Source organism: Chrysemys picta, chromosome 24 (assembly GCF_011386835.1).
Source record: "Chrysemys picta bellii isolate R12L10 chromosome 24, ASM1138683v2, whole genome shotgun sequence".
NCBI lineage: Eukaryota > Metazoa > Chordata > Testudines > Emydidae > Chrysemys > Chrysemys picta.
The window spans coordinates 7,902,111-7,929,617 of record NC_088814.1 but is presented as its reverse complement, the minus strand read 5'-3'; the positions used below and the strand labels follow the sequence as shown (position 1 = coordinate 7,929,617).

General features: G+C 57.9%; 2 protein-coding genes across 7 annotated transcripts; one reads left to right on the top strand and one right to left on the bottom strand.

The window, feature by feature from the left end:
* Positions 1-20,276, top strand: ATXN7L3 (ataxin 7 like 3). 5 transcript variants are annotated; one of them, XM_065577709.1, is made up of 13 exons: positions 1-19; positions 3,794-3,906; positions 5,305-5,437; positions 8,810-8,981; positions 9,570-9,667; positions 10,483-10,505; positions 11,329-11,374; positions 12,467-12,498; positions 12,799-12,867; positions 13,772-13,815; positions 14,109-14,180; positions 15,098-15,231; positions 15,487-15,929. In XM_065577709.1, the coding sequence occupies exons 2-13, from the start codon at positions 3,856-3,858 to the stop codon at positions 15,633-15,635; spliced, it is 1,023 nt and encodes a 340-aa protein (XP_065433781.1). In that variant the 5' UTR covers positions 1-19; positions 3,794-3,855; the 3' UTR covers positions 15,636-15,929. The 5 variants fall into 5 exon arrangements, with proteins under 5 accessions (XP_065433781.1, XP_065433780.1, XP_065433783.1 ...); XM_065577708.1 differs by lacking the exon at positions 1-19 and adding an exon at positions 214-353; XM_065577711.1 differs by lacking the exon at positions 1-19 and adding an exon at positions 214-353 and having other exon boundaries at positions 14,109-14,147; positions 15,487-15,853.
* On the bottom strand, positions 20,146-27,507 carry TMUB2 (transmembrane and ubiquitin like domain containing 2). 2 transcript variants are annotated; one of them, XM_005301951.5, is made up of 3 exons: positions 27,329-27,507; positions 23,946-24,542; positions 20,146-22,902 (listed from the first exon to the last, which is right to left on the bottom strand). In XM_005301951.5, exons 2-3 carry the CDS (start codon positions 24,515-24,517, stop codon positions 22,548-22,550), a joined length of 927 nt encoding a protein of 308 aa, XP_005302008.1. In that variant the 5' UTR covers positions 24,518-24,542; positions 27,329-27,507; the 3' UTR covers positions 20,146-22,547. The 2 variants fall into 2 exon arrangements, with proteins under 2 accessions (XP_005302008.1, XP_042713060.1); XM_042857126.2 differs by lacking the exon at positions 27,329-27,507 and adding an exon at positions 26,199-26,360.

Below are 27,507 nucleotides of genomic sequence, written 5' to 3'. Positions count from 1 at the left end.
TCCGCCTCGGCCTAGCAGCGTAGGTTGAGCCTCCTGGCAAAAGCCGCCCCCTTCCCCCCAGCGCCTGCAAATGCTGCCGCTGCCGCCCGGGCGGAGGGCGCGCTAGGGCCGGGGCCGCCGCGGCTGCTGCAGGGCCGGGCTGAGTCCCCCCCTCCCAGCCTGCTCGGCTGCCCCCCGGCCGCGGCGCGGCGCGGGGGATCCGCTCGGCCGGGGAGCGAGGGGGCCATGGCCGGGGAGGCGCCGCCGGGCAGGGGGAGCCGGGAGCGGGGCGGGCGCTGCTGCTGCTAGCGGGGAGCTCGGCTCCGAGCGACCCCCCACCTTCCCTCCCTCCCCGCGTCTTCCGCACAGCCGGGGTGAGTAGCCGGGGGAGGGGCTTGGGGGAGGAGGAAGTGGGGGAGGGGCAGGCGGAGGGGGATGGGGGCATGGGGAAGCGGGGGGAGGAGATCGGCTGGCTGGGAGGACCGGAGTAGCGGGGTGACTGGGTAGGAGCTCAGTGGGGAGAGACTCACCGGGGCGGGGGCTGTGGGGGGCATCCTGCGAGGCACATGGGGAGGGGAGTGAATGGGGGCTGGGCAGGTCAGGGGGGTGTGGGACTGGGCCTTCACCTGACACATGCTGATCGGGGGTGGGGGGGGCACACTCCAGAGCCAGCCTCTGATGAGAGCGGAAGCCAATTTTGGCTGGTGGGGGTCCTCTCTTTTGCACCCCCTCCCCGCCCTTCAGAGAGGGGGCACGCAGCATCCGCCCCAGTGTGGCAGCAGCTCTGAATCGTGGGGTGCGGGCCCGATCCTGCTTGACACCAGCCTCCACCTGCTGGGATCTGGCTCCCTGGCTTCAGAGGGGTCTTGGGAGGGGCAGGACCCTGGTGCCCGCTCAGTGTCTCGCTTCCTTTTGTTAAGCGAATCAAGCTTTGGACGCGCCTGGTGTTAAGAGGCTGCTGCTAACAATAGGCGGCTAGGGAGAGCCCCAAACTGTTGGCAGACCCTGGTCTGTTCTTTGTACCCATCCCCCTGTGTCCACAAGCCGCTCCCTGCTCTCCAAGGGGGCTGCACTGGGAGAGATGCACAGTGGGGCTTATAAAGGGAAGAAGCCAGTTTTGAAATCGGTATTTCCTCTTTCTGACTTGGAGGTGGGAGCTCTGCCCTGCCACAAGCCCCGAGAGTGCAGGAAATCTAGGGCCCCCGTGGGGCTGCTTCTGGAACCCCTGAAAGGTGGGGTAGGGACCTCTGCAGGCCTCTTTCCTCTCTGCGCCATCCTACCCTGCCATTGGCATGATGCAGAAGCTGGCAATATGGCTCCTAACTGGATGGCTCGGTTATTTACTGGGTGTGTGCAAGGGGGTGGGTGGAGAGGTGTAGTTCCCCAGGCTGCCCTCTTTTAATATCCGATCCATTTATCACACACACACACACACAGCTCCTTCACACCTGTCAAACTCCTATGAGCTCAGGTGCATCTGTTCCTGGGGAAGGTGATGCAGCAGAAATGCTTCTAGTGGATGTGGGAAGCCAGGGGGCCTCCTGCCATGCAAGATTATTCCAAAGCGGGGTCAGGGGAGAGGCCGATCAATGTTGACTTTTCCCAAAAGCCAGGAACACCCGACTTCCCTTCGACTAGCCCGTGGTGATGCCTCTGCCCCATGGCTCTTGCAGGGGGTGCAGACTCAGGAAGGGGCTAACAGAGCGGGGGCAGCAGCGCGGGCCCCTGGCAGTGCCTTCTCTTGCCAGCTGAGTTTACTCCAGCAGACAGAGATGCCCTCTGCTGCGGGTGCCCCAGTGAGGGAGGTAGCTGTTGGCAGGGCTGCTGGTGCGGAAAGGTGGAAGGAGCGCCCTGTTCTCCACGGCGCTGGCTGCTTCCTGGGATGAGGCTGTCTCACGGCGTGTCACAGCCTGCTGCCGGTCTTGTCCCGGCTCTGCAGGCTAAGGTGCCGTGTCCTGGCGCAGGGCCCGAGTACTGTGGTCTCTCTCCTTGCTCCGCTTTGCCTTCTCCGCCGTGTCCGGATTGTTGTTTTCCTAGGCTGGGGTTCTGCTTGCCTGGGAGAGGCACTGTTTATCTGAACTGGCCTCGGGGAGAGGCTGCATTTCTAGCTAATGAAACGCCAGAGCTCGGTGACTCCACCAGCCCGCTGACCTGAGGCTTGGCATCTTGGGATGATTGACTTGGGTGTCACGCTTGGAGCTGTGTTTTGGGGTCCTATTAGTTCTTTGTATTACAGTCGTGCTTAGAGACCCACCTGAGACCAGGGCCTGAGGGGCTGTACGTACACAGATTATCCCTGCAGCATGGTCCAGTGAGTAGGGCACTGGGCCGGGACTCAGGAGACCTGGTTGCTGTTCCTGGCCTGCTGGGTGACTTCAGGCAAGTCACTTTGCCGCTCTGTGCCTCAGTTTCCCCATCTGAAAAACAGGAGAATGATACTGACCTTTGAACTCTACTGTTCGGAGGTGAGTGGTGGTGGTAGCATTAATAAAAAGCTCGCGGGGCAAATAGACAAGACAGACAAAGGGTGGGAGGGGAAACAGACGCAGAGGAGAAGTGACTTGCCCAAGGTGACGCAGCAGTGGCAGAGCTGGGACTAGAACTGGTCTCCTGAGTCCCACTCCAGCGCCCTGGGTGCCGCTGGGCCGTGCTGTCTGTCCTGTACATCCCCTAACCCGTGGCTTGGAGGAAGAGGTGATGGTGATTTAGGGACTGGAGAAAACACCTGCTGTGAAATAGTTGCCTGCCTGACAGGTGAAATGCTGTTAATCGCTTTACAGATGAGAGGGGCTGAGTTTGTCTTGCAGGGGGGGGTTCCACACATCCCTCCACTCCCCGCCCTCCCTGCCAAGTTCTTTGTGTGCTGCCCTGTCATCCCCCTCTATTTTGGGGGCTCCCTGCAACCCTCCCCACCTCCTCCCTCATGCCAGGGACTGTTTCCACCCCCCCATTCCCTCCTCCGTGGCCCCCCCCAATTATTCCTCCTTTATTTACTATCTGGGCAGGAAGGTGTCCATGCTAACCTCTATGAGAGGATGGGCAGAGCTCACCTGGGGTGCTGGAATGTGTTAATGGCTGCCATCTGCCGGGCTTTGATCTATAGACAATTACAGACCTGGTGGAAGCTGACTGTCACCTGTTTTGGCCCTTCCAGTTTGCCTATTTTTCACCAAAATCCATAGGGGTCTGCCTACTGATGCCAAGGAAAACGGGGCTCTGGCATTATTTTCGCAGGCCTTCCAAAGGAGGAGGGTCCGTTCGGTGAGCAGCTCTCGTTGCCAGGACAAGCTCTTCGTGAACCAGAACCGCTTCCCAAAGCGCTGGTGTCCGTTGCTTTCAGGCCACTGTGCCAGTCTGCCCAGCGCCTAGCAAGGCGGGGGTCTGGTCAGAGAAATAAATAATCACGCTAGCAGACCCTGCTTTCCTTACAATTGTACCCAGCCCTCCCATTACAGCCCCTTGCAGCAGAACCGGCTGCACTGGTTGGCGCCCCCGGCGCCCTCTGACTAGCACGTGGGGCTGGTCTGGAACGGTCCAAACGTGGTTGTGGGCAGAGGTGTGCCCTGTCGGGATGCGGGCACTGGCCCGTGCACCGGTGCCGGGAAACGGCGCCTCGTGTGCCCCGTTTGTGGGTCGCTCATCTAGTCCGTCTGTCCCCCTCTGGCCAGCGCAGGGTTGTCTCTGTGGTATGTTCTCAAATGACCCGCCGGATGGGGCTTCCCTGCGTGGCCGAATGGGCAGAGGGCGCTCTCGAGTGGGTTTGGACGGTGATCTTAAGCGCTGACTTTAGTTTCTCCGCTTCTTGTCCGTGCAGCGGCCTCCCAGCCTGGCCTGGGCTATGTGCGTTCAAAGCGTCTTCTCCACTAGCGTTTGCAAATGAAAATGGAGGAAATGTCTTTGTCTGGCCTGGATAACAGCAAGCTGGAGGTAAGCGGGAGTGAGCCGGGACCTCCAGAGAGCCACTTTCCCTTGGCGAATCCTTCCCACCATCCTGACTCAGGATTTAATGAGCCCGTTTTCCTCTGCGCAGAATTGTCCGTGGAGCAGGCAGATCTGCTGGCTGATCAGGGAGCAAGGCGTGTCTTTGCCACTCCTCTCAGCCCTGCAGAGCCAACAGGATTCCAGGCTGCGTTAGCCACAGCTGCACGGATGCAACCCCGGGGATGCAAGGGGTGGCGGCGGGGGTAGAATTTATTACTGGGGGGTGATGCTGGGAAGAGCCAAGCCTGACTCGTGGGTCCTGAAATGCCAGGAATGTGGATTCCTATAGTGCTGGCCTTTGACCCCTTTATGGTGCACCCAAGGGGAGGGATGTGGCGAATCGCTGGGAAACCAATGACACTGAGTCAGAGGGAACGCCAGTGAAACTGAATTCCAGAGCTTGCCTAGGGAAGGTGAAAGAACGGGCCCACAGCTTTACCCGTGCACCCAGGGCTGTCCTGGGGAAAGGAGGGGGGGCGGCCTGCTGGATTCCTATGGAGAGGAGGGACCCCTCTTTCAGGGTGCAGGCGTGGAGTCTCTCTCCTTCCTTGCAGTGTTAGTGAGAAAGCAGCCATGTGTCCAGTTCTAACTGGAAGCCACGGATGGGGGTGGGGGCGCGAGAATCCACCTCATTGGGCCCCCGATTCTGCCCGTCCTGAGCGGACCCCTCTGGGAGGGGAAGAGTCTGGGTTTGCAGCGGGACGTGGGTACATCCAGACCGTGCGACTTCATCCCAGGACGAGGAAGATCAAGGCAGAAGGCTGCTGTCTTGTGGGGAGAGCTGGGAGCCATGAGACTTCCCAGGGTAGCTTCTCTGCGCCTGCTTCTGCCCCTTCTGTTGCCTTCTGGGGGAAGAGAGCAGGGAAAGCTCCCTGATCCCAGACTCTTCGCTCTCCTTATACCTCCGTGGCTGGGGGTAAAGCGGCGACAGCCTCCGGTGGGAGACCACATGCAGCTGGGCCCTGCATAGCCACCAGTGGGCATCTGCTCCAGCATTGTGGCGTTTGCTGGGACGGGCAGGAAACACGCTCAGGAAAGGTGGCAGCGGTTGCTCTGGGATACAGTGCAAGGGGAGGGCGTGTGAGTGGGGGGCAGTGGGGAGGGGGCACCGGTTTTTTTCAAGGGTGGTGGCGGTGACATCTGCACCAAGCTCTAGGAACAATCTTGGATCCGCCATTCAAACCCACGGCGCAGCGATGGCCACTAAAATCAGCCATTGTCCTGCTGTGGTATTTCCTGTGCCGGGCCTGGGCTGTTGAAAATGGCAGGGGGGGGAATTTCATCTGGTGGGATGCAATCGGGTCTCCCTCCCTGCGGTTTCTCACCGGCTCTGTTGGGCCCCAGGCCATCGCTCACGAGATTTACACGGACCTGGTCGAAGACGCCTGCCTGGGGCTCTGCTTCGAGGTGCATCGGGCAGTCAAGTGCGGTTACTTCTTCCTGGACGACACGGACCCCGACAGCATGAAGGATTTCGGTGAGTTCCCTCTAGGGCCCCTTTCCTGCTCCCTTCCACTTCCTCTGACTTAAGGGGGGCAGAACCGGCAGGAGCGTTCTAGGAGGATTTAAAGGGACAGGCCAACTTGGCTCTTTAGAAATGGCGCGTGGAAAGCCGGGATCCGGTTTCTGATGAGGCCGCTTCGGATAGCAAAGCCTGATGCTTCCAGAAATGCCCTCGAAGGTCGCTTTGAGTCTGGTCTGCTCCCCCGTTGAGCTTTGAAAGGGAGACACGGCGCTACAGTAGCTACTCAGCCACAGGGTAAACTGGCCAGACGCGCAGTGTGGGTCCACGCTCGGAGTGAGTGAACTTGAAACCCAGTCGGGATACAGGGAACCATCCTGGATCAGATCAATGGTCCGTCTAGACCAGTGGCTCGCCACCTTTCCAGACTGCTGGGCCCCTTTCAGGAGTCCGCTTTGTCTTGCGGGCCCCCGGGTTTCGCCTCACTTAAAAACGACTTCCTGACAAAATCAGACCTAAGCATACAAAAGCGTCACAGCCTCTAGTACTGAAAAAATTGCCGCCTGCCTCAAATTTATCCTATCATTATCAAATACATCACCTGGAATATAAATACTGTCCTTACGTTTCAGTGTATTTCGAGCAGTATAAACAAGTCATTGTCTGTATAAAATTGTCGTTTGTACTGACTTTGCTAGTGCTTTGCACGTAGCCTGTTGTAAAACTAGGCAAACATCTAGGTGAGTTAATGTACCCCCCAGGGATACGCGTACCCCGCTTGAGAACCACTGATCGTCCTGTCCCTGACATTGGCCAGCACCAGCTGCTTCAGAGGAAGATGCAAGAAACTCCACAGTTAGGGAATAACCTGCCCATGGGGAAAATGTTTTCCTGGCCCTGTTCATTGGAGGCTGCTTTCTGCCCTGGAGCTGGAAGCTTGTCCTTTAATCCTTGTTTTCCTCCAACTCCTCTGAGTTAGGCCTTGGCTAAGCATAGGAATTGTACCACTTGCACTAGACGCTCAAGGGGCTGCAGCCTCCCTCGTATGCGTGCAGCAATCCCGGTGTGAAGCTGCCGTAGGTGGGTGTAGCTGCTCTGGTTCGGGAAGGGGGGGAAGCTGTGCGGGCAGTTTCGCTGTCTCCGCACCAGGGCTTGCACTAGGCTGGTTAGCATTTGCACGCTGTAGTTGTATCAGTTCAAAACCTGTGAGTTGCTTGGGATGTGGTGTCGTGCCTGGTACAGACATCCGAGAAAGGCAGCGGTTTTGAAACCGCTGGGGTCCCTCTAAGCCAGAGGTGGGCAAACTATGGCCCGCGGGATCGTCCTGTCTGGCCCTTGAGCTGCCGGCCAGGGATGCTAGCCCCCGGCCCCTGCCCTGCTGTCCCCTCACCCCCATCATTGAGCGGGGTTGTGCCAAGCAGAGTGCCAGCATGTCTAGTTCCGGGCGGCCCGGCTGCCAGACATGCTGCTCTGCATGGTAAGGGGTCCAGGGGGTTCTGGGGGGGCAGTCAGGGAACAGGGGGTGGTTGGATGGGGTGGAGGTTCGGGGGGCGGTCAGGGGAAGGGGAACTGGGGAGGTTGGATAAGCATGGGAGTCTGGGGGGGGGCTGTCAGGGGGCGGGGGTGTGGATGGTGTCAGGAGACGGGGAACGGGGTTTGGATAGGCGCGGGGTCCCAGGGGGCCTGTCAGGGTGGGGTATGAATAGGGGTTGGGGCAGTCAGGGGACTGGGAGCAGAGGGGTTGGATAGGGGATGGGGTCCCGGGGGGGCGGTTAGAGGACAAGGAGCGGGGGGGTTGGATGGGCTGAAGGTTCTGAGGGGGGCAGGAAGTGGGAGGGGTGGCTAGGGGGCAGGGGCCAGGCTGGTTGGGGAGGCACAGCCTTCCTTACCCGGCCCTCCATACAGTTTTGCAATCCCAATGTGGCCCTCGGGCCAAAAAGTTTGCCCCCCCCTGCTCTAAGCCGTCGTGCATTGCAGCTGTTCCGGGCAGCTGCATGGCTCGGTTGATCAGCGCACTCGCTTCCTGGGTTCCATGCCACCGAGCGATGGGCCCCGGGGGGGTCCCAAAGAAATCTGCCCGTCTTCCCTGACTGTGCCTTTAAAAAGCGTGACGTGTTTGGAGTCAGGTTGGGCTCCTGCGCCAGTCCCTCTTCCTGACGTGAAGTGAGAAACCGGTTTAAAGAGAAATTCCCAAGTGTGCCACTTCATATTGGGTTATGCAGAAACCTTAACACACTTGGGGGGCTTGGATTGGGTAGCGAAGGGTCAGACAATAGAAATGTATCTAAACCTCAGACTTGGCCTTTCGGTGAAACTTTCATTTGCCTGACAAAATCTAGGGCAAAATCACCTGGAGGCATCAATTCACGCAGGGCGTTGGCTGTGCTAATAGGATCTCTCTCTCTTGGGAGCAGGGGGGCTCTTGCAGGACAGCAGGAGAACCTCCACTTCTGTAGCCTCAAAATGGGGGGGGGGCTGTCTGGGGACTGGCTCTTAAACTGACCTTGTTAGTGAGGCTGGAAGGGGAGTTTTTATTGTAATCAGAAAAGCGACTGTGTAAAAACAGCCTCTTCTCAGCTCACGGCTCCTTGGGGTCCCAGCTACTGAAACAAACGACAAGTTTTCCCCTGCGACTGCCGCAGGAGAGGGAGCTGGAGTGGATTCTGCCACCCTATTGCTATGTATCCGTATTCGAGTACGAGCCCCGACCGAGCTTGGGCTCTGGAGTAGCGCTTTTCCGGTCGGGCTTCGGGGGGCCCCTTCTTGCCTCAGTTTCCCCTCCCTCCCCAGTTAATCTTGGGAGGCTGGTTTCTGCCAAGGAGCTCTGGAGGGTTACTCAGCCTAGCCAGGCCTTTCTACTAGCCCTTTCCTGGCTGTTCTTCCCACGCACACTCACAAGGGTGCCCTGGTATCCCTCGGCAGGCCTTGCTGGTCATCACCTGCTCCCCATCCCGCGGCCCTTGCATTTATCCTGGGGAGCTGGGCTATGCCTAGCATGCATGTGGCAGAGCCCCACCCCCTTAGAGGGCCAGCTCATCCTGAGACCGGCCCCCATGGTGCCAGGTGCTGTACGTATTCCCAGACCCCAGGTGGAGTTGGAAGCCTGGCTGCCTAGAGATCTCAAACTTACTCTGTGTCCTGAGTCTGCTTGGAGTCCGTGGGAGCAGGGGGCTCTCGGTATCTCCCCAGGGCCGGGTGCTGGCTTGCTGTTGAGGTGGGTGAAAGTTGAGCTGTCGTGGAGACTCTCTGAGCAAGCTGGAGTGTTGTGTGGCTGGGGTGAGGGCTCAGGGACGTGTCGGTGGACGCTGCTGGGCCCCCCCGCGGAGGTGGTCCGTGCCTGTCCCGTGGCACCAGAAGGGCTGACGCTTGTGCCCCCCTCTTTCTCAGAAATCGTGGACCAGCCTGGCGTGGATATCTTCGGCCAGGTCTACAACCAGTGGAAGAATAAGGAATGCGTGTGTCCGAACTGCAGCCGCAGCATCGCTGCCTCCCGCTTCGCCCCCCACCTGGAGAAGTGTCTGGGGATGGGCCGGAACAGCAGCCGGATAGCCAACAGGAGGTGAGGGCGGCTGGGGGCTGGGAGCAGCGGCTGCCGATCACCGAGCCCTTTGTGGCCACAGACCGGACCGCAAAGGGGTCACGGACACCGAGCCCGCACCCTGTAACGCATGTATCCCCACTTGGGGAAACCTTAGCAGGGCGTTCTGGTGAGTCTGTGGCAGAACTGGGTGTAGAACCCAGGAGTCCTGACTTAACCACTAGGCCACCCTCCCTTCTCTGAGCTGGGAACAAAACCCGTCTTGATCCTCTTCGTTTGCGAACTGCTGGCCCCCGCCCCCCTCCCAGAATCAGGAACAGAACCCAGGAGTCCTGACGCCTATTTCCCTAATTGCAATTCACATAGTTTTTTGTAAAACCTTAAAATTTGTGAAACCGCCATGCACTGTATTTAACCCCTCGCCCCCCCCCGGTGCCCCCCCCCCAGTTCTTGCAGTTGGCTTGTTGCTCAAGACCCTCCTTCCCCCTCTGCTGATCTCTGTGGATGTGGAGTTTTGTGGGGTGACTGGGCGTCCCTCAGGCTGTCTGCTGCGGGGTGGGAGGCAGGCCTCCGGAGCTCACGTCTGTTTCCCCCCCCCGCCCCCAATAGGATCGCTAGCAGCAACAACATGAACAAATCCGAGAGCGACCAAGAGGACAACGATGACATCAACGATAACGACTGGTCCTACGGCTCTGAGAAGAAAGGTAGCGGGGCTGGGGGTGGAGGTGCGGGGCGAGTGGGTGGGAGGTTCTGTCTTTGTGCAGTAAGGGGCCGGATCACCCTGCCCCTGACACCCAGTGGGCTGGGCTGTGACAGACCTCCCCGGGGAGCCATGGTGAGGGGCAGTGTGAGAGGTAATGGGGTTCCTACCCCCCATACCTTAAGCCTGGCAGCCCCACTAAAGGGCCTGCCTGTGACTTGCTCATCAGTGGAGCAGACGTTGTTCCCAGCCCCTTGTGCCCAAGGTCACAGGGGGGGTCTGGAGCAGAGCCAGGAAGTGATCCCCAATCTTGAGTCCCAGCCCAGTCTTGCCTCAACATGGGGGTCTGGGAAATAATTTCTCATAGCTCCTCGCTTGGGGGTGGTCTTTGTGCGGCCTCTTTCCGGTGCCCCCCTGGCTCTGCGTTCTGTCCCCTGCACCCCAGCCCGTCTCTGCCGGTTACCCAACATCCTCGGGCAGCCGGCTGAGCTGGGGAGTCTGTTGGCCACGTGGACACCAGGCCGAGAGGCGCATTAAGCACCTGGCAGAGCGAGAGAGTCTGTGGCTGCGTTTCGTGCCCCTCGGGAGCCGCCTAGCCCGGCTGCGGCAGGGTGGTGGTGCGGGCCGGCGCCGAAAGGATTAAAAGCAGCGTGGGGTTTGGCTTTCGGTCCCTTCTGGCCATCCTGTCCCATCCCCATTTCCCGCCCCGCTCCGACAGACCGGGGCCTTTTCAGCCTGGCTCTCCAAGGTTGGTTTGGATGTTGTGATGGGGGCACTGTTAAGGCTAAAGAACAGTATTCCTTTCTCCTCCCTTCCTAGCAAAGAAGAGGAAATCCGATAAGGTACGTGCTGTCTGGGGGAGGGGATGTAGGGTCGGGGGTGATGGGGTGGGGGAGGAGAACCAGCAGCTGTGAGCTCTGGGACGCAGGCTGGCGTCAGGTGCGTGAGGTCTGCAGGGTACGTACTGGCAGCGGGGCAAGGGAAGGTTGGCCCGGGAGCATGGTTCTGCCCTGATCTGCATGCCCCATGCTGTCTCTAGTGCCCATTGCGGGTGCAGGGAGTGGCCGGCAGCTCGGCTCATTGCTTGCTGTGGTGGGGGCGGGGAGGCCATGCTCTGTTTGGACCCGTGGCTGCATCAGGGAGCGAGACTTTCTGTGTGCGCTGCCCCAGCACTTCCTGCTACAGTTGCCAGGGCCAGTTCCCTGCACGGGTCTGCAGCGCCCGGGCACGGGATGCTCTGGGAGGCTCCCACGAACATTCCTGGTTAGCGCCATGTTTGCACGGCTGGCTCTGTCGACTCCTGCTAGTCTGTCGGGGGGGTAAGAGATCAGTGCAGGGCGGGGAAGAGGGATCAGTGGGGTAAATGGCGGGGGGGGTGTGTGAGTTGCAGCCTAGTTCCTAGAGAGCGAAGGAAGCAGTCAGGGGTGTGAGGACACAGCAGCTCTGTTCCTGGGGGGGAGGAAGCCCCCGGCATCAGCAGGTGGCTCGCTGGCCCCTCTAGTTCTGGTCCCAGGTGAGCGCGTTCCCTTGAATAACCAGGGTGAGGGTTGTGGATGTGAATGACCAGATCCCAGGGGCTGGGCAGGGAAGGGGATAGGCAAGGTGCATTCAGACCCCGCTTCATTCTTCCTCTTCCCCAAAGCGTCTGTGTCTTTCTTATTCCAGAACCCCAACTCGCCCCGGAGATCGAAATCCTTAAAACACAAAAATGGTAAGTGGCGAGGGGGCGGGGCATCTTGGTGAGGGGGCGGGGCTTGGGCCAGCTGGGACTGGCGTTCCCCACTGCCTCTGGGAACAGGCCTGATGTCTCTGCGGGGCAGCCAAGCCCTGCCATGACGGCGGCAGGCGGGACCCGATCTGGCCTGAGCCGCGCGGCAGGGCAACCGCGATGTGCTGGGGAAGCCTGGGATGTGCGATGCTGGAAAGGGGAGCAGTACCAGGGCAGGGCATTAGCCTGCAGCAGGCATTCCTTGGGGCGAGCCCATGGGGAAGCCAGCGGGCTGCTGGGTGAGGCCTGGCCAGCTCCTCACCTGTACCCCAAGAGAATACACCGTGTGGGTCTGGTTCTGGGCCGCGGAGCTGCTGCCTGGACTCCTGGAGAGCCCCAGCACAGTCTGCCCCTTTCTCTGAGCTGTGTCCCATCCCCCCCGGGGGTCACCGGGGTCTGGGGCTCCCCACCGGAGAAGCGGCGCTGCCCCTGAACCCTGGGCATGTGGGGTTGCAATGGACTCTGCCGGCAGTTCCAGGGCACCCCGTGCTCACGCCCAGGGCGGGGGGCTCGAGATGATTGCTGGCTTGAGCTCCTCTTCAAGGAGGGGGGGATGGGCAGGGGTTCCTGCTGCCCCACACCTCCCCCAGCCTTTCCCGAATGCCCCCGCTGGCTGCCTCTTTCCTGCCATGCCCAGCTGCAGGCTCTGCCGTTGCTCCCTCCGCCGTTCCCGACTCCTCCTCCTGCATGCTGGGCCCTCCATCCCCCCCTTCCCCCCCCCCCCCCCAGGCCTCTCTCATGCCCCCTAAACCCGCTTCTCCTGGGAGCCCCTCCCAAGCTTTTCCTCTTCCCCTCCCGCCCCCCAGCTGTGCCTGGCTGAGACAGAGGTCCCTGGGGCAGGGACTGGCTTCCTAGGGGCTCCACCCAGCACCCTGGGGACGCACGCAGGGCTGCCCGAGGAGAGGCTGCCTGGTGGCTCTCCAGGCCCGGGCAGGGAGGGTGGGAGCATGGCTGGCCTTGGAGTCCCCATCTCTCCCTTCGCCCGAAGTGACAGACAGCTGCGTCATGTGTCTCACCATCTCGTCCTCTTTTCAGGGGAGCTCAGCGGGAACTCGGATCCCTTTAAGGTGAGTGTAGGTGCGAATCCATGTCGGGAGGGGAGATGGAGTGGGGGGGGACAGCATGGCCCAGTGGGTAGAGCGCTGGCCTGTGACTCAGAAGACCTGGATTCTATTCCCAGGTCTGCCACTAGCTTGCTGGGTGACCATGGGCAAGTCCCCTCCCCTCCCTGTGCCTCAATTCCCCTCCCGCCCCTCGGCTGGTTTACACAGCTCTGGGGCCCTGATCGGGGTTAGGGGCTACAGTGCTCTCACGCTGCACCCCTGACAGTGCTTGTGACACTCAGTCACCCTCGTGTCTCCCTGCAGTACAGCAACTCCTCTGGAATCAACTACGAAACGCTGGGTCCCGAGGAGCTCCGCTCGTTGCTCACCACGGTGAGTAGCCCCTGGGGCCGGAGCTGTACCGACGACGGAAAGGAATCTCGCCCCGCTTGGGAGCCAGGGCTCCTGGGTTCTGTCCCTGCTGACTTGCGTTGTGGCCTGACAGCGCTGTTCTGCAGTTGCTGCGTGGCCTTCCCACTCTGCTTGGGGCTTCAGCAGTCCAACTAGCCAGAGAGTGCGGGGAACATTGCTAGGTTGCTCCAGAGGCCGTCATCCCTGCTTGGGGGATACGGAGCCCATGAGTTAGGGTCCAGGGAGGTTGTCCGAGTAAAAATCCCCACACCTCCTTCGCCATCCCCAGGAGTTTTTCGCTGGTAGAGCCCCTCGTCTTTAATATCAGCCTGTAGCTAGGAAGCATCTGATAAACTTGCAGCTACATTGCCTGCCCTCGGCTTCCTGACTGCATGGGATGGGGGTCTTGGCTACTCCTGTGTCTGGAGTCTCCCCCGCCCAAGCCTTTCCTCTTGGGCACTGCTCCTTGTTCAAACGCTGCCTACCTCCGATGCAGTTGACCTGCCTCTGCAGCAATGAAATTGATGTCTTGCTGCTTACCCCGGCCACCGTTGCCTGCTGGACTGGGAATAGCAGCAGCAAAACTGACCAGTCTAGTTGGTTTCACGCTGCAGCTGCTTGGGGAATACTCTTAGCAGCAGCAGCAGAGGCACTAGGGCTGCCCTGCTGCAGACTAGGGAAGATAGGGCTGCATTAAACCATAGATGGAAGGCTGCCCTGGGGAGTGAAATCTTTCAAGCTCTGGGCTGCCCCCGGAACCAGGGGGAACCTTGTGTCTCTGGTTGCCAAGGAAGCTTCCCACGTTAAGGGTGTTTGAAAACCCCACGTAGCAATACCTCTGCGCTGGGACACCTCCGGTTGCTCACCCCGTCTGTTTTCTCTCTAGCAATGTGGGGTGATCTCCGAACACACCAAGAAGATGTGCACCAGGTGAGAGCGCCGCCTTGGGTCTCTGTGTCCTACTCAGGGACCCTCCGAAACGTTTGCTCAGGTGGCTTGGCCTCGCTGCAGCCTGGGACTGCATGGTGGGGGGGTCGTCTCCTCCTGTCCTAGGAGCAGCTGTTGCTGAGTTACTGGCAAGAATCACCCCCCCACCCCCCAAGCATGACTTTCTGGGGTGCAGGGAGGCCGCCCGGGAGCAAGGGTAGGGCTGTGGAAAGTACAGGGACGGGGAACAAAAGCCACTGTGCGCTCCAGACCTCTGAACTCCTGTGTCCCCGCAGGTCTCTGCGCTGCCCCCAGCATACAGACGAGCAGCGGAGGTCAGTCAGGGTCTACCTCCTTGGACCCTCTGCGTAAGTGCGATCAGACACAAGCGGAGCCGAGACGTGCCCGTGGGAGATGAAAAAAGCTCCTCTGGGCCTGCTGCCTCCAGGCCGGGCTATGCAGTGCCAGCTCTCTGGGCCCCGGTGGGCTCGTCTCGAGGAGACATTGAGCGAGGCCCTGGCTTGGTGTCTTTGGACCTCAGCCGAGCGCAGACAGCAGGGGCAGCCGCTCCCCCAGATGAGCCCTTGTTCGGCCCCAGGTCTAGTGGGGACTTTGCCCAGTGCCGTGTGGGTGGCCCTGGGGAATGTCTGTCCCAGGTTGGAGGCAGGTGACTGAATGTGGGACAGCAGCCCAGGAAGGCGCACGGAGGGGAGAGGTTTCGGAGACTGGCTGGGGGTGGGGTTCGGTTCCTGGAAGGAGGGAGTCTGTTCCAAGTGAGGGGGGCGCCAGCAGAAGGCTTGAAGCAGTGTGAGGAGAGAGGAGCTGATTCTGGAGGGCTCTAGGGAGCAGCAGGAGGACCCGAGGGTAGGGCTCTCTGCAGGAGCTGGGCAGGGCTGTGTGGCTCCCTCCCCACCCGGGCCACCTGGACTCCGCTTCCACCACAGCCAAAACCTGGCTCCGAGGACTGGCCTGGTGGCAGCGGAGGGAGGGGGACCCTTTGAGGAATGCTCAGAACCAAAGCACCCTTGTTTGTTACCCCCACCCCAAAACAAATGGAACAGCAGAAGCCGGGGGGGGAGGGGGCAGATCCTGAGGCCTCGCTGGTGCCCAGTCCCACCAGAGCACATCTCCTCCCCCTGAGACCTCCCTGGCCCCATCTGCCTGCTCCCCTCGCTCTGCAGGGGAACCCGTTGCCTGGTGGGGTGGGGGATGGGTGGGGGGATTGCTGCGTGCGGCTAAGGGATGTGTGGATGGCTGTGACCCCTCTCCTGTGTGCCCCCCCCAGCTCGCTCCCGGAGGCAGAGGGCAGCGTGGAAAACGAGGGCTTTGACGTGTCGGAGAGCCAGGCCATCATGAGCCGGCTGCAGTGGGACGGCTCCTCGGACATCTCGCCCTCCGACTCGGCCTCCTCGAAAGCGAGTAAGAACTGGGGCCCGGGGGTGGGGGTCTCAGCCGGCTGCCGGGGTCCTGGGAGACGTGCCCTGAGGAATCGGGGCAGCTCCACGGTCCACCGTACCCTCGGGAGAGGGGGCAGGCTGCCCTTCCTCCCCCCAGTTAGGAGGAAACCCCTCTGCTTTCCCCCCAACTTGCTCCCCTGGGGAGCGGGGCTTTTCCCTTTGGTTTGGGGTGGGGGGGAACATGGGGCTCACGTTCCCTCTTCTCCCTTCGGCCCAGGTACGAACAACTCGGAGTCGCGGAAAACCAAAAAGAAGAAGCCGCACCTGAGCCTGGTGGGGGGCACGCCGGGGCTCAGCTCCAGCAAGAAGAAGAAACCCAAACCGCCCGCGCCCCCCACCCCCAGCATCTACGACGACATCAACTGAGGGGCGGGAGCGGACGGCGGCCCCTGCGCCGGGCCTGTCCTGACTCTGATCGCGCCCGGGGGAGCCAAGCGACGCCTCATACCCCCTGCTGTATTGACTGTGAAGAGAGAGAGCCCATCTCCGGGAATCGGACTGCGTGGGTGCAGGGGGCACCTGTCTCCAGGAGGGGGTGCTGTGGAGCTGGAGGACGTCACTGCCTGCGGGGATTGGGGGGCATGGCTGACATGTCCCTTCCCCCATGTCTATTTATTCTGTGATTTTTTTACTGGATGTCCAATCATGACTATATGGTGACGTCTGTCGCTTGGCAACACTAGAGCCAGGGGTGGGGGTGGGGGGGACTGAGCGGATGCCACCCTGGGCCTTGAAGGGAGGCACTGGAGAAGAGGGGTGCGGGAGCCAGGCCATGCCAGCCCTGCAGCCTCCCTGCCTGCTCTGACCGACGAGCCGAAAAGTCAGGGGATCTGAGGGGAGGAAAAGGTCCCTTCAGAGCCACCTCCTCCAGGGAGCGGGGTGCTGGCCTCAGAGGAGCTGGTACAAGGATCAATGCCAGGGGCCCGGGGCAATACAGGCCTTCCCTTTTACTTCTGTCGTGGGACTTCTGGCTGGGCCTTGATTTGGCATTTTGGGGGGGGTGCATTCCTCCTTCCTTCCGCCCGCCCCCAGGTGGGGAGGGGGCTGGCTGGTGGCAGGTCAGCACGCCGGAGCGGAGAGCGTGATCGGATGTCCCTGCTGTGGTCCGCTCTCCCCGCAGGGCGGTGGCCGCGTGCCAGCCTCGCTCTGTGCGGGTGCTCGCCGGTCGGGCAGGCCCCAGAGCGGGCACCTGTCGGGGCGCTGTGTGAGGACTGCGGGGTTCGGGGAGGGCGGAGGTTGGATGGTAACACACATTCCCGTGGGGTCCCCTTCAGCCGGTTGTACCTCCTGGCATGGGGAAGTGCCCTGGCTGGGCTTGGAGCTGCTGGCGCTTGTTCTGCCATCTCTGCCTGGGGGGGGCGAGGCTGCTGTACTGTAGGGGGTGTACACGCCTGCTGTGGGGCAGGGGGTCCCATCGCTGTGCTCTGCCTTGCCTAGTGTTGCCCTGGGACTCCGGTCGTACCCTGGGACTGGAGGGAGCTGCTGGCTGGGACCCTCCTGCCGCTGCTACGGTGAAAAGCGGCAGCTGGGCCCGTGACACAGCCTTGCTGGGCTCTTTGCCGGGCCAGTGTTCTTGCTCGCCGCACGGCCCGGGTCTCTGAGCAGCGAGGTTGGTGCTGGAACGATTCACTGCTTTAAAAACAAACTGGGGGGAGATCCCCCACTGGGGGAGAGCTTACTAGCCCCTTCCCCGCCTCCCATCTCCCCTCCCCTTGAGCTTTCGGAAGGGACGAGTGCGTGCCCACTGAATCACGTTGCTTGGGCTGCTCTTTGCTAGAGACGAGCTCCTTACCCTACACACTCAACGGGCTAAGCGTGGCCCAGGCCCCATTTTCGGGGCAGGACCCCCTTCCCCCTCCAAGGACACATGGTGCTTCCTGCTGACTTGGAAAATCGAATGCTTCAATTTTCAAGGTGTCTTTATTTTCCTCTCATCCCTGGGTGGCCCCTCTGGGCTTCTGATCTTCCTGGGGCTTCTTGTCACCAGGAACTAGACCCCGACTGGGCGTCTCCTGTTGGGCTCGTGGCTCTTCTCCTGTCTTGTCTTGAATTTTCCATCTCTGCAACTTTCAGCCAGCTGGGCCGTGCTGCCCGTGTGTGCAGAACAAACCTCCCGGGGAACTGAGCCCCGAGCCGGCTGCGTTTATTTCTTCTAGGCCTTTCTGCGATGTGAGCCGGCGGATTTTTTTTGCGGTCGGGGGAAGAATTCAAGTGGTGGTCGGTTTCTGAGCCTTTTGCTAATGGTGACCAGCGTTGCTGTGGGCCTGCTCACAGAGAACCTGTCTGGCCTGCAGGTGGCAGCGTCTGTTGGACGCTTGAGTGTGAGCGAGGCTGTAGCCGGATGCCTTGCAGGTCCCATCAGCATCTGAAAACCTCCAGGTTTCTCCTTTGGTTTCCCGTTGGAGCCGTGGCTCTCGGCCAGCCCTCTCGTGCGTGCAGCTCTGCTCTGCGCTGGAGGGGTCTGTGGGGTGCCCTCAATGAAAGGGCAGGAACCCAAAGGCATCCTTTTGAGCAGAGCTTTCATGCCGAGCTAGCGGCTTGGTCACGGTGGGGGCTGCATCTTGATGTTACAGGCCCGGTGCACACCCCTAGATTAAAACCAGGGGGCCACTCTCAGAGGGGGAGTGGAGGGAGGCACCTCTGACACTCAGCAAATGTGTGTGGCACGGGGCCGTGTGCCTCGGCTGCAATCAGAGGCGGCCAGCGGTCCGCATAGGTGCGTGCTCCGCCCAGTGTGGTTCTGGTATTGCTACACCTTCCTTCTGTTCCTGCGAAGGGTGGGGATGTGCAGACCCAGCCTTTCCCATGCACCTTTTGTCTTGGCTCGCCAGTACAGCCTCCGATCGGCTGTAAGTGGCCCAGAACGTCTGCTCCAGATTGCCACGGGCCTCATCACAGAAAGGTGAAAATGGCTAAACCCCGATCAGCGGCTCTGCTGGCTGGCAAATATGAACGGAGTCCCGTAGTACAAATGTCCTGCTTCCCACAGCCTTGCTGATTCCCTGTCTAAGGTAGCTTGTGAAATGCACCTGTCTGACCCTAGGAAACCTTTGTTCTGAGCTAGACTCTGACCTGGGCTCCCTTGTCTGTCTCCTAAACTCCTGCCACTACATTTTTCGAAGGAAGGCTCTGGTTGCAGAGAATAGGCCTCTGGGGAAGAGGACGTGTATCTTTAAGGGAGAGGAGTCCCCCCCCAAGTTAGGTGTCCATTTGGGCTTGGGTGCAGGTAGGTTAATCACAAGTTGCCTCTTCATCCCATGCCCTTCTTTGGGGAGGGAGGGAGTCTAGTTTTTAATCTAGGTTAAGAATCATGATAGTCTTGAATGGTGGATGAATTTATGTAAGGGGTGGCAGAGATTCAGGGTGTGAGCTGGAGGCAGGTGTTGCATGCACAAGCATTTGACCCGGTAGACTGGGCACTGACCTGCGGTGCCCTCTGCTAGTGAGTCCAACGCCCCCTTGGACAGGGTGTGCCAGGATCAGCCGGGGGCCTCAGAGCTTTAGAATGACAGGGTTGCCTGTGAGTGTGTCCCTATGAACTGCTTTGCAAGTGCGTGGGATTGAGTTGTCCCCTACAGCCGGCTCTCATCCAGGTGGCTAGTCTTAGTGGAGGTGATCACTGCACCTCGTTTGCGGCTTGTACAAGGGAACAGTGTATCCCTCCCTCCCTTTGAGCTATGCCGCTTCTCCAGCTCCAAGCCAGGGAGACACTCGGCCGCAATCTCCAGTTTGACTCCTGGCTTGTGGTCATTTTAAGCTGTGCCCTTCCCCTACCTGCACGGGGTGTCTGCGCTCTCTCTGGATGTAGTTGACGTCTCTTTACATGTCTTTCCAGTCGACGTAGCTGCAGGCTCCTCGCACTGCTGTGGTTTCGAGTGGAAGCGATGCTGCTAGCTCTGGGGCATAGCTGCATGGGGCTCCTACCTGCAGTTCTGAACCAAGCAGCTCGGGAAGCTGTCGTTCGCCCCAAGCCGGGAGTCCTAAAAGGATCATTCCCATGGCATCTGGGCTTGTCAACAGTAGGAACAATAGAACCTGGAGGGCCCAGGCCTGGACCGCTCTCTTGCAGCGCCAGTGTGTGTGTTGGATGTTGATCTAGATCTTTCTGGGGAAGGAAGGAAGTCCACTCGGCTGTAATAACACATGGGCAGCGGGGTCTGGAACAGGACGAAGCAGGCTTTTCCCTCTGGGCTTCAACTGCTTGTTGCTGACCAGTGAATGTGGGTCATGTGGGTCACTACAGCACAGTGTGTAGAAGGCAAGTGGATAGCGGAGGGTTAATGTCTTTGTCCTGCACAGCATATTAAAATACCCTGCTTAACTCGGGGAATTGGTGGGACTAAAATCCCTCCTGCGGAGGAGGACCGTGGTAGTTCTAAGCGTGGCTGGTCGTCTACCTCCTCAGTTTGATGATAAAGTACACTGCCTAAGTGGCTCCCATGGAGGTACCGGAACATTGTGGACAGGACGGTGGTAACAACTTGAGTCTTGCAACTTCAGAAAGCAAGGCCCAAGAGAAAACAACCCAAAGGAGCCCAGGCTGGACCCTGTACTGTAGCTGCTGATGGGAAGCGCAGCTGCATTCGAGTTTTACATGCAGCTACCGAGAGACTGATCCAGGCTGCTTGTTGGATTTTTTCCTTAATCACAGGCTCTGTATCATTCCCCCCCCCCTTTTTTTATTTTTAAGGTAAGCCTGCTTCACTTGAAACCCTGCATTCTATCATGATCCTGGTCATGAGGAGGGTTTTAATTGGTAATGATATAAAAAACCTGCACCTGGGACTTCCCAGTTGTGTCCCTCAACACAACTCTCAGGGTGTGGGAAACGACACAGGTGGTGATCACATGGGGGAAGGTGGGGTAAGTACTGTACTGTGGTCTTGAAATTTTTATTTTTGCATATGTAATCCATCCTGTACAGGTAGTTCCAACTTTGTAAAATCTGTGTATTCCCATTAGTGGATTGTGGCTGCCCCTGTAAATAAAATGCATCTTGACTTGGTATCAAAGCCTCTTGTCTGTATCATGTCATTAACGTGCAGCTGTCTCCCCTTCTGACTAGAACTACAGCTGCGGGGGGAAGTGGTAATGGTTATAAGAGCTGTGGGGTTTGTTTTTTTTAATTCAAGCCACTCCCCCAAGAGTTTCTCTACCTGTTATTCTGCATGAGAGTTTGGCTGCAAGAGGTGGAAGCTGCCACACAAACTGGACTGGAAGGGACAGTCAGGGGGGAAAGAATGCAACTGTACCCTTTCGTCATGCACTGAGACCTGAGAGACTGGCTGCTTGTGATTTTTCGAGCAGAAGCCAATCTCCCGCCTGTGACCATCGCACAAGGATGGAGGCCTGCCCTAAAGGCTTTTTGCACTAGTAGAACTACTTCAGGTAAGGGTGTGGGTTTTGTACCAAGATTGTTATCCTGGTAAAAGCCCTGCTGGGAATCTGATTATGCTAATATGGCTAATTCTCACTCAGGAAGCAGAACATAAGCACTTTCCTCCCTGTTCAATTGTGCCCAATGTGTTTTGGGGGGAAGGGGTGCTGCTTACGGGGCACCCCTTCTCTCAGCCCTTGTCTAGGGGAGAAACTGAACTCCCTGGAATAACCCTCCAGCTGGATACTCTGTTCTGGAATAATCATTCCCCTCACAAAACAGTAATTCTGGAATTAAAGACATTTGAGAGACTGGTCTACACTAAAGCTGTAAGTCAATGTAACTTAAATCGCTCAAGGGTGTGAAAAAGATACCTCCTCCCCCCCCGAACCCCCAAAGCAACATGAGTTACATTAACTTAAGCACTCTCCACCCCGCACGCTGTTGGTGGGAGATGTAGCTTCTGTTTCTCGCGGTGACTGAGTAATTATGCTGATGGGAGAACGCTGTCCTGTTGGCATAGCGTGTCTTCTCCAGATGTGCTGCTGTGCCAATGCAGTGCAGTAGCATAGACTTGTCCTAGAAGTGTTCACAGGGGGGAGCTATTTCAGAATAGCTTATTCAGGTTTAGCTATTCTGGTCAAGTTCCCGCTGTAGGCAAGGCCTCAGCTGCATGGCTCCTGTAGGCCTACTTCCCCCTACTGCTTCTCAGAGCTTTGAGTTCCTTACACGTTCATACTTCTCGCACTCCTGTGCGTGCAGGCAGTTTCTCTTCTGCCCCCGTGCAAAATAAAAATCAGCCTTCAACCACCAGGGGCAACTTTCAACAGGTTCATTATCTGACTTTCAACAAAATCCACTGTAGGGCCTGTCTTTAGAAATGCATTCCTAGAAAACAAGGGCGGGGAGGAAAGTGCTCTAAAGAAAGTTAAACATTTGTCTCAAAATGTCTGGGATAGGCACAAGTCTAGACTCCTCCCCCCCGGTGGGGAAGAGCACTCAGCAGAAGTTGCAACCTTCTATTTAAAAAGAATTCCTTCAAAAATAGTTCCCTCCCCTTTGCACCAGGTGCCAGTGAGAATATTTGGTCTTTAGAATTAGCACGTTCAATACAAAGCAAGCCTGCTCAAGCAGGGAGGAGGTGCCGGACAGCCCTATACCCCTGAAAGGGGCTTTTAGGGCTTAGGCCCTCGTGGAGTGCACACACGCTGCACTCACGTGCTGAGCGAGCCAGCCCCTAGCCTCTTGCAGGAGTGGCAAAGTGACAGAGAAGTACCATGCAGGGCAACATGCTGTCTCATCCCCACGGAGTCCGTTCTTGGGAGTTTGGCCTATCCTAAAGCAAGCCTGAGCATGCAAACCTACAGCAGCTGCATTCTAACACGGCCCATTCACCTACAGCAGAGAGGACAAACCATGAAGCCAGAGTTGCTTTCTGCCAGGCTAGAAAGTGGCTCTTTTTAGAGGACTCCTTCCCGCAGCTGAGCCAAGCTCAGAGTACATATGCTGAGGCTATTTGAAAGATGTTCATGAGACAAGGGACAGAAGGTCCCTTTCCTCATCTCTACCTGAGAGGAGTTGCAGCAGCGCCTTGGGAGTGAGGATTCATCTCATGACATAAGTGACACAGGTCAGTTAGAGCACGCAAGCAGCACCCGGCAAAGCGGTCCCCTTCTATGGAGGAACAAAGTCTCATTAAACAGCAGCAAGGTGAGGAAACAAACAGTGAATCTAGGGGTCTCTCTTCCACATTGCTGGATACAGAAGGTTCTCTAGTATTTGAGCCGGCACGGGGTTCCCTGGGCCCCCAGCCAGTTTCCCTAACACCGTTTGTCACAGCACATTTAAAACAAGCTATAAAACAAATGCTGGGTTCCAATCTACCCCTCCAACTTTGCCTCTTATCGTCCGTACATCCCAAAAACCAGGAAGCTGAAGAAGACCGTCACCCCAACCAAGGAGACCGTGGCCGGCGCAGTGAAGAATTGGCGGTAGTTGAGGCGGCAGTACCAGATCACAGCCAGCATCACCACGAAAACAGGGAGCATTAGATTCCCTATGTTCACCGTGACCCCTGCTGCTTCTGCTGGGGTGACCACGGAGTCGGGAAGGGGGGAGCCGGCGGTCTGCGACAGGTGGCAATGGATCACACAGTTGTCCATGATATTGAGGGAGCGGAGGGTCCGTGCCTGGTCCTGGAGTAGCTGGCCCTGATAGATAAACTTCATCTGATTTTCTTGTCCTGGGAAATGTTTGCTTTTCGGGAAAACAGAAAGAGGCAAAGTTTAGAAGAGATGCTTTAAAAACCAGTCCTAAATGCAGCCAAGACTAGTGTAAAACCCAAACAATGTAGCCAGGTTAAACCTCCTCAGGATACAGGATTCAAATGTAGTCCGTAAGTAATGGTCAATTTCACCATCCTTCCCAAACCGCATCAGCAACTACTAACTAGGAGGAGTTTAAGTTTACAGAGTGGGGAAGTTACACACCCCGATGACTGCTCCTGCCAAGTCCGGCTGCCACTGAAAACAAAACCAAGTTCACAATGGGTTCAAACAACTGGGCTCCAATCCAGATTAGCCCCCCCCTCCCCCCCCCCCGTGCAAGACAGCCCTTGTCCCAGAGAGCACATTATAGCCCCTAGGGTTTAGGATTTACCTCTTGACTATAACAGGGTTCATAAAAGAACTAGATAGATTCAGGAAGGGTAGCTCCATCAATGGCTATTAGCCAGGGTGGGCAGGGCTGGTGGCCCTAGCCTCTGTTTGCCAGAAGCTGGAAAGGGGCGACAGGGGATGGATCACTTGATGATTAGCTGTTCTGTTCATTCCCCCTGGGGCCTAGTGGGTTGGGCACTGGAGTGGAACTCAGGAAAGCTGGGTTCTAATCCCAGCTCTGCCACTGGGTTGCTGGGTGACCTTGGGCACGTCACTTCCCCTTCTGTGCCTGTTTCCCCGGTGATAAAAATATGGATGAGGATACTGAGCTGTACTGATGAAAAGGGCCATAAAAGGTAATAGCACAGACCGACATTTATACAGAGTAAGGGACAAATCTGTCCAAGCCATCACTTACCAGTGAGGGGCACGTCGGTAGACATCCCAGAGAGAGATTTAATGGTTGCTACACATTTCTAATCGGGCACTCCCGCCCTAGAGGCCCCACTGGGCACTCTACAGACACACAAAGGGACAATCCCCACAGAACCTGTGGCAGTGCTTGTTGGGGGAGGGTTGCTCACTTGAACTCTGGGCCCCATAGACTGAAAATCCCTTTGCTGCCTCTTACATGGAACTTACCTCTTGAGAACACCCACGGTGTCCTCCGGTCTCACCATGGCCACCTCTTCGGTGTCATTGAGGAACTTGAGACGCACTTTGATGAGCCCGGAGCATGGTTCACTCTCCTCCCGGATGTGTGACATTTGCGAGGTTCCTTGGCTCTCTTGACCCGGCTGTTCTAGGGCACTGGACTCGCTGGAGGATGTCCTTTTGGGCAAGCTTTGTATGTTCAGCAGATGGTCGAGGCTGGAGTCAGAGGTGCTACCATTGCCCCCTTGCTCAACTGCAGGGCCCAAGTTGGATGCAGCACCCCCTTCCTCTTCAGCCTTTTCTTCTGCACTATCAGCCGACCCCGGGGGCTCAGTAGGCTCTGAGGTTACTGAATTCCCCACGTACCGTTCGACGTGGCTGAGATGGATCACCGAGGATTCGCCCGTCGCTACAATAGTTCCCAAAAGCTGGTTGCTGCCATCTGCTACGTACGTGGAAAGCCAGGCCAGAACCAGAGCCAGGACAAGAACCACCACGCCAGTCACCACCGTTACTTCATCCCCCAAGCCTTCAATGAGCGTCATGCCAGGGGGCTCCATCTCTTGGCTTCTTGCAGGAGCTCAGCTGCAAAGAAAAAGGAACTCAGCTCCAGCCATGAACCAACAAAAGGAAGGTGCTCTAGAAGGGGAACGAACTGAGGCGGCGTGGAGCCTAACAGGAAAGAACAGGCAGTAGTTTCTGCCTTTCCAATCGCTGAGACCCTTGCTCGGTTTTAACATTTGTCCCTTTCCCTTAAAAACAAAGAGCACAAGAACCCATCACATGGGACATGCACAGCGAGCAGGTAAGGGAACCATAACCAGCTAGGTTAACGTGAAAGAAAATTAGACAGGCTCTCCAAATGTTGTCTTAGTTCTTTATCCTCTAGCCGAGAAGCAGGCGTGGCAGAAATAACTATGGTTGGTTTGTTTTTATGACTCCCCAGAACGTGACGGCCACATTCAAGCACAGTGTAGCTGTTTTTCTCCTAGCTCAACTTTGCCACACAATCCCAGCACTGAACATCAACAGTTGCTGTCCAGCAGTGGGGACCTCTGGCCTGTTTCCTGGCAAAGTTCACTTTTTAGATTTGACACGCAACTGCCCTTGGTGTAGCTACCAACTACACAACAAATCGGTGGGAGGGGAAGGGTTCTCTTACACTTATCTTTACTGGCCTAGCTAAGAGGAGAAGAAAGGAAGCTAATACAGAACTAGAGAAAGTTAACACAGGTAGAAGCAACGCAAGACCGACCACGTTACAAAACTTAAATATCAAATCAATTTAGCAAATGGCAAATGAGCTTTTTCCACAGCAGCTCCTTCATTAATGCTGGTATAATGGACCAGTCAGGTATGAAACATCCCCAACCAAATACATTGACAACATTTAAGAAGTAATAACCATATTAGAATTGCAAGAAGAAATTCTTCCCCGGTGCCTTCCACAGCAGAGGATGTAAGCGGAACACATGAGCTGTAAAATCAGGTCAAACTAGCACCTCTCACAGATGAGGAAAGAACACATTCTGTGCCTTAACCACAGAACTCCTGGGGCCCATTCTTAGTTTGGCATTTGATAGGTCACCTTTGTACCTCAGTTTCCCCATCTGCAAAATGGGAATGGTGATATCAACCCATTTCATAAGAGGCTCATGAAGGTCAACTCATTCATTTTTAAAGGTCTCGGAAAATAATGTGAAAGTGCTCTAGAATGGCAAAGCAAAGACACAGAAAAGTTTAAATGATTGGACACACACTGTACAGATACAGAAGGGTCCCTTCCATGGATCAGGGAAAGACATGCCCACTCACAACTCAGACATTTTTAGAAAAGGAAACAAACACATTGCCAGGGTCTGCAGTTACTCAGTTTTTCATCAGAGTAATAGCCAACCCCTCTTTTTCCACATCTCTTAGAAGCAAATCCCTGTAACAAAGACCTGAACTTGAAATCCTAAGTAGAGAAATTAAATGTTGGGAACAAGTGTCACACAGATTAGTCCCTCAATGATGTTTACAATCATGGATTCAGTTCAATTTACCATGGAAGACTGTGATCTAGTGATTAGTGAGGGGGACTTGGATTGTAGTCCTGGCTCTGCCACTGACCATGGATAAGTCACTTCCCCCGCCCAGTCGGTCTCTCACTTTCCTCATCTGTAAAATGGGAACATTCACTCACTCGCCGTAGCTACCTCACCGGTGGGGACACTGAGGGTTGGACTGGCTAATACTTACACAGAGCTTCTGGGAAGTATCTGTGCTATTCACACACTCAGCACCATTGTTGGTGCCATCTAAGAAAGCACCAGTCTGCGCGTGGACCACCCTGGGAAGGAGAGGGCACGTTCTGCCATTTCATGGAGTGCTGAATCCGAGACCTTGTCTCCACTTACGTTGCTGCAAAAACCTAAGATGATGAAAGACCTGGCGTACACCCAGCCCAGCAGGACCAGAAGCCCAGGGCTGCCCTGTCTGAGACAGGTGGGACGCCCGCATGGTGCAGAGAGGAAGAACTTTGTTTCCTAACCCTCCTGGAGCCCTGACTTTCCCCTGCCCATTTCCGTGGGCCAGAGACAGGTACCTGCAGACAGAAACCTCGGCCAGGGGAGTTATCTGAAGGGAAGCACCGAGGCCTCTCAGACCTGGGTGGGGAGCGATTAGACCCCGCTTGTGGGCTGCGTGTTAACGACACCGAGCGAGCAGGGAGGTGGCATTAATAGCAGGTGTGTGTGTGTGACATGTTCCCAAGAGATGACATGGCCCCGACAGCGGGGGAGGGGGATCAAGCCCCGGGGGGGAGGGGCGGGTTAAACTCCCGTAACGGGGGAGGGGGCTGATCCGGGGAGGGGTTAGGCCTCCGTAGCAGAGCCTGGGGGGGGGGGGCGATCCTGAGGGGGGTTAAGCCCCCGTAGCGGGGGGGAGGGGCAGAGCCGGGTGGAGGGGGCCGAACCCGGGGGGGTTAAGCCCCCGTAGCGGGGGAGGGGCAGAGCCCGGGGGATGGGGGCCGATCCGGGTGGGGTTAAGCCCCCGTAGCGGTGGGAGGGGCAGAGCCCGGGGGGGGGGCGATCCTGAGGGGGGTTAAACTCCCATAGCGGGGGAGGGGCAGAGCCGGGTGGAGGGGGCCGAACCCGGGGGGGTTAAGCCCCCGTAGCGGGGGGGAGGGGCAGAGCCGGGTGGAGGGGGCCGATCGGGGGGGTTAAGCCCCCGTAGCGGGGGAGGGGGCAGAGCCGGGTGGAGGGGGCCGATCCGGGGGGGGTTAAGCCCCCGCAGCGGGGGAGGGGCAGAGCCCGGGGGATGGGGGCCGATCCGGGGGGGGGTTAAGCCCCCGCAGCGGGGGAGGGGCAGAGCCGGTCACTACCACTTACCAGGCACTCCCGCAGTCGCCTTCTCCTGTCCGAAGGCCCCCCCTCCATACACTTCACGTTCCAAGCACACGCCGCTGACGTCACAAGCACGCACGCAGAAAACAGCGACGTTTCACGCACGCGCCACAGACGTGAAAGGGACCGGGCGGCGTGAGGCGGGAGAGCGGGCGGCGCTCGCT

Coding starts and splice junctions, on each gene's coding strand:
- TMUB2 (XM_005301951.5), bottom strand. CDS start 24,517: ATGGAGCCCCCTGGCATGACGCTCATTGAAGGCTTGGGGGATGAAGTA. Junction 22,903..23,945: donor ACCGTGGGTGTTCTCAAGAG/GTAAGTTCCATG, acceptor TTTCCCGAAAAG/CAAACATTTCCCAGGACAAG.
- ATXN7L3 (XM_065577710.1), top strand. CDS start 3,856: ATGAAAATGGAGGAAATGTCTTTGTCTGGCCTGGATAACAGCAAGCTG. Junction 11,375..12,466: donor ATCCTTAAAACACAAAAATG/GTAAGTGGCGAG, acceptor TCCTCTTTTCAG/GGGAGCTCAGCGGGAACTCG. Junction 14,181..15,097: donor TACCTCCTTGGACCCTCTGC/GTAAGTGCGATC, acceptor TGCCCCCCCCAG/CTCGCTCCCGGAGGCAGAGG.